Source organism: Boleophthalmus pectinirostris, unplaced genomic scaffold (assembly GCF_026225935.1).
Source record: "Boleophthalmus pectinirostris isolate CB_2022bp ecotype Guang Dong unplaced genomic scaffold, ASM2622593v1 HiC_scaffold_18, whole genome shotgun sequence".
NCBI classification, from domain to species: Eukaryota; Metazoa; Chordata; class Actinopteri; order Gobiiformes; family Gobiidae; genus Boleophthalmus; species Boleophthalmus pectinirostris.
The window spans coordinates 29,876,992-29,882,216 of NW_026571133.1; the positions used below are offsets into that span (position 1 = coordinate 29,876,992).

A 5,225-nucleotide genomic window follows, 5' to 3' on the forward strand; every position below is an offset into this window, starting at 1 on the left:
GTTAACAGGCTGCTGTTCAGGGTAAATGACGTTTGTTGTTGAGGAGGGGACGAAGGGAGTGAATTAGCCCAATAATGAGTGGGGAAGCGGAGATGAGCTGACTGAAACAGAACAGACTGGACGGAAGGATTGCTGAGTGATACTGTAGTTGTGTCTAAAGCCTGATGTGTGGCGCCACTGCCCTTCTGCCCCTCTGCCCCTCTGCCCCTCTGCCCCTCTGCAGTTGCCCTGGTGAGAGATGGGGCCAGCCTGTGAGTGAGCTGTCCCACCTGGGCCAACAGATGCGCCCACACTGCACCCTCGACACACATACTTAGCTTTACAGCTTCGTAAAGTGGTGCACATGCTTTCAGTGACATGCAATGTAATGTGAAACAACTACTATAAGAGCCTCCCTATATATTATGCTACATAATCTGGAAAAATAAATCAATGTAGGAATTTCTATTCTAAAAAAAAAAAAATTATTCTAGTTATAAAGTGTATGGCTGTGGCATACGAATAAATAATGTAATTTATAAGGAGTAATGGCACACTAATAATGACTAATATGTCATATCCCAGAAGTGCATTTGCTTTAGATACAGAATTAGTCACAAGTTTCACTTTGCATGTTGTTGACAGATAACACCGTGCATCGACATAGAATATTTTCAATGAAATGCCTTTGGTCAGTGGTGTGTTTGAGTAAGTCTGACATGTTTGAACATGTGCAGGTATGGAAGCCCAAACAGAGAGCACTGTTGAATCATTGTTAATTGATATTATAATTGACCACTTAGTGAAGTGTGTTATGCCCAGACCAGACTCAGAGCCCAGAACATTCATTGTAGACATATTTAGATAACCTAAGGATATATTACCATATATATTATATTAGTTTTTGTACACCCAAAACAAAGCCCTGATTTCAAGCACCTTAATTGCACTGATTCATATTTTCTTGCCTCCAATCACCTCCTTTTGGGTATATCGAATATATTTGTGTACAAACTTGAGAACACATTGAAATAAGCGCAGTATAAGTACATTTTTCATTTAAACCCAATAAAATCTAATTAAAGTCTTCCTACTGCCAACAAATCTTAATGAAGTTGAATGAATGGAGGATAAGGGGGTGTGTTGTTGCAGTAGAGACATGTTCCTGTTAGTGGGCGGGCCCAGGGAGGGGGCTGTCAGGGGGCACGGGGGTGTGAAGGGGAGGGCACAGCTCATGGGGGTATTTAAAGCCTAAGCACATTTCTGATGCAGCAACAGTCCTCAGTCTCTCCTTAACTTTGGATCTATCTGCTGCAAACAAGTCTTAAGATGGATTTGGAAGCAACGTCCAGCTCTTATGACTACTATGACTATGATGAGGAAGAGAACGCCACCATGTGTGACTACTCCGAATGGACTCCCTCCTACTCAGTCATCCCTGTGCTGTACATGCTCATCTTCATCCTAGGCCTCTCTGGGAATGGAGTAGTCATCTTCACCGTGTGGCGAGCCCAGGGCAAACGGCGTGCTGCTGATGTCTATATTGGGAATCTGGCACTGGCTGACCTCACCTTCGTGGTCACCCTTCCGCTGTGGGCCGTCTACACTGCCATGGGCTACCACTGGCCCTTTGGAGTAGCCCTGTGTAAGATCAGCAGCTATGTGGTACTCCTTAACATGTACGCTAGCGTCTTCTGCCTCACCTGCATGAGTTTCGACCGCTACCTTGCCATCGTGCACTCGCTGTCCACTACTCAGCTTCACACCCGAGGTCATGTGCGCTCCTCTCTCAAAGCCATATGGCTCCTCTCTGGCCTCCTCGCTGCTCCCACTCTGGTGTTCCGCACTACCAAGTTCGACCACACCAGTAACAAGACCTCCTGTGGCATGGACTTCAGCCAGGTGATCTCGTCTAAGGGGCAGGAAAACCTGTGGGTGGCTGGACTCAGCATCTCATCCTCTGCCCTGGGCTTTCTACTACCATTCTTGGCTATGATGGTCTGCTACTGCTTCATTGGATGCACTGTTACACGCCACTTCAACACTCTCCGCAAGGAGGACCAGCGGAAACGTCGCCTCTTGAAGATCATCACAACTTTAGTGGTGGTTTTTGCTGCTTGCTGGATGCCCTTCCATGTCTTGAAGAGTGCAGACGCCCTGTCCTACCTGGATTTGGCCCCTGCTACCTGCTCCTTCCTGCGGTTCCTCCTCCTGGCTCACCCCTACGCCACCTGCTTGGCCTATGTCAACAGCTGCCTCAACCCTTTCCTCTATGCCTTCTTTGACCTGCGCTTCAGATCCCAGTGCCTCTGCCTACTCAACCTCAAGAAGTCCTTACATGCTAGTCCAGCTGGTTCTCTGTCCTCTCAGAAGACTGAAGCCCAGTCTCTAGCAACTAAGGTGTGACCAATACTTAGTCACAGAGAGACACTAGAGACATATGCAAAACAATGCAGAACTTGCCCCTGAAGTCGTCTGCAGTTTCAGGGTAACAAGCACCCAGACAGGCTTGTGGTTTCAGAATACGACCACAGATGCCTCTCTGTTATGTAGCAGGGATGGGTTTGGAACAGAAAGGACCAAGCACAAAGCAATCTTGAAAAGTGGACTAAGAATTATCATATATTGTGTTTGTGGCCTTGACCTGCAACCTTTATTTGTGAAAACCAAGCCACTGTGAGGAGAACGTGTGCAATCACAGATCTGGCTTTCAATAGTAAGCACTTGAGGTGTTTGATCTCCCGCCCGCTTTCTGGTTCTTGTGTCCACAGCTGGCAGCCTTTGACTGTGTGTTTGTGTGTGAGTGTAGGGTGTAGGAAGGGTGTGCCAGTCGACGAGAGGTGTTGGGGTCTGATAAAAAGTGTTGTAAGCAAAGATGGGGGTTCCAGGCAGACAGACAGATGGCAGCTGACAAATGGCTACAGGCTGCTACTGCTCAAGGCTCCAATTAACAATGTGACTATTCTGACAGTTTGTGTGAGTGTGAAGGAATGAATGAGTCAGAGCAAACAATGAACTGTTCTTTATGTCAAGCATTTTGTCAATACACATGACTGCGTTTTTGATTTTGTAATAAAAAGGTGATTTAAAAAAATGGTTTCTTCCCGTCTATTCTCTTATGTCTTGTTGGAATGTATTTTCTCCTGTGCAATGAATGTCCCCTTTCCTGTTAGAGCAATGCTGAGGGGAGTCCGTCAGTCTCCCATTGTGTTGTGCAGCACTGAAATCAAAGCACATGTCTGCAGGAAATGCACACTGGACCTCTGTTTCCCTCAGTCAACAGTGTTTGTTTCGGCTTTCATGAAAAAAGCATATTTAAAAATGAAGAAAATAGCAATAGACAAACAGTAAAATAACCTTGTTACAGTTTGTATATTTGTATCCAGATTTACAATGGGAAAAAAATTTGTTTGTAGGCTATTTCTAGTCTATTTGTACAGTGAAAGCACAGTCCCTTTTAATGACCACCTAAAACTTATCTTGAACTTTGGTGAAACAAATTTAACACACAGAACTATTAATTAGCTGTTTTTCTTTGAATTTTTCTTTTAGCCAGGTGCTAACCTTCTGCAGATAGTGCTTAAAGACAATGGCACCATCTTGAATCATGCGATTAACTAACTTCACTGTAATGAGCTTTTTAAGGTCCTAATCAGCAACAGCAGGAGACAGAGGGATTGGACTAATCCTAGACAATGATTTCTACTTGAAGCTGACTACGAGCCTTTGTGGAGAAAGACCTGTGATGATAACTGTTAGGCTTAGCCTTAATAAGTTACAATCAACTAACAGCACAGTGTTATTTGTCTTGGCCTTTATCATATCTTTCGCATGGGGATATTTGAAAATCTTTCAGACACTGTAAAAAATAAATCCAACAGCTGCAGCAACAGTCATTTGTGCTCCTTCATCGCCATCTCAGCTCTTTAATCTCTGCTGACAACAGACACACACACATTCACTCAGGCCTTTGTTCAAAACATCTTGGAGCCTAGGAAATTAAGAATAGAAACATTTTAAAAACTTAAGAGGTACATACTCAAAACTGTTCAAAATAGCCTGTTTTTAACCTTTAGGCTAAATTATTTGGCAAAACTATACCTTGAAATCATTCATTGTAAGTCTTTGTTGCAAACAGTAATTTTTTTATTTGACAGGCAACATACATTTAACATTCCCTGAGTGGCTATTTTTTACGTCACAGTATAGTATATCCTTCACCTGTCTCCAAGTCTCTGTGCAAGATGAAAGCAAATCTGGGCAGATTATTTTAGTGAGATTTTTATGGTTTATAAAGGCATTTTTATTTCGCTTTCACAGTTGCCATGGATAGCTCTGTTTTAAAGCCTTTGGAGCAGTGTGTTTTTTGCTCAAAGGGGTTTCACAGAATATATTCAGAACTCAAAACAGAACACAGAAGCAGTTTTGCCGGATGGTGGCCTAGTTGAAAACAACAAGCAAAGAAATCTTTTTTTTTACCTTCTTGACTATGTGTAACCTGACAAACCAATAGCAAAGTCTAAAACAAGTGACAAAAGCTTTACATATATCTATTTCTCATTTTTGCCTTTGATATGTCAGGTTTGAGCCATTATTTAATGTTTTGTCCTTCTATTAAAATTAAATTCAAATTATAAATCAGATATTATGTCTTACAGTTTCAATAGTAGTTTCTACAAATACTTTTTGCTCTTGCTTTGGCAAGTTATGCCCTGTTGTTTGCCATCTTAAGACAAAAAGCAATTTCTGAATTCTGTAGACAGACCAATAAATGCCAACGCTTTGGCCGATATAAAAGGCCAATATTTGCACTTTTTAGTGTTTAGACCAATTTCAACTACACTGCTCGCTATAAGTAACAGGCCTTAAACCATTAGCAGAGCTTATAGCCCATATGCCGCTCTGGATTTTAAAAAATTAAATATGCTACTGACAATGAAAAACCCCATATGAATGGATCTCTAGTTTTTTTTAGTTGTTCTACTGTTTAAGTCCAGCTACTTATAAGGCCATCTTACTCAACAGTGGAGATCAGAGGAGAATGCAGGTTTCAAGGAGTGCTCACCATTATTGTCATATGAATGGGTGACTGATGGCCCAGCCACTGTTTGGCAGTCAGGTCCAGGCTCATAAATCCAATCTTTATAAACCAGGTCAGGCAGAAAATAGACAGAGGAAGTGTGCAAGCATTTCTGTTTGGTGTAAACAATGGAGAGTCAGCCAGCAAACCGGACCTAGGCCTAATT

General features: G+C 42.5%; 1 protein-coding gene across 1 annotated transcript; it reads left to right on the plus strand.

The window, feature by feature from the left end:
- The first annotated feature begins 1,270 nt into the window (after window positions 1-1,270).
- Window positions 1,271-2,979, plus strand: aplnrb (apelin receptor b). The gene has a single exon (XM_020925219.2). It carries the CDS (start codon window positions 1,309-1,311, stop codon window positions 2,383-2,385), a length of 1,077 nt encoding a protein of 358 aa, XP_020780878.1. The 5' UTR covers window positions 1,271-1,308; the 3' UTR covers window positions 2,386-2,979.
- The last annotated feature ends 2,246 nt before the right edge of the window (window positions 2,980-5,225 follow it).

Excerpts from the sequence above, each read along its gene's own strand:
- aplnrb (XM_020925219.2), top strand. The coding sequence starts at position 1,309 with ATGGATTTGGAAGCAACGTCCAGCTCTTATGACTACTATGACTATGAT.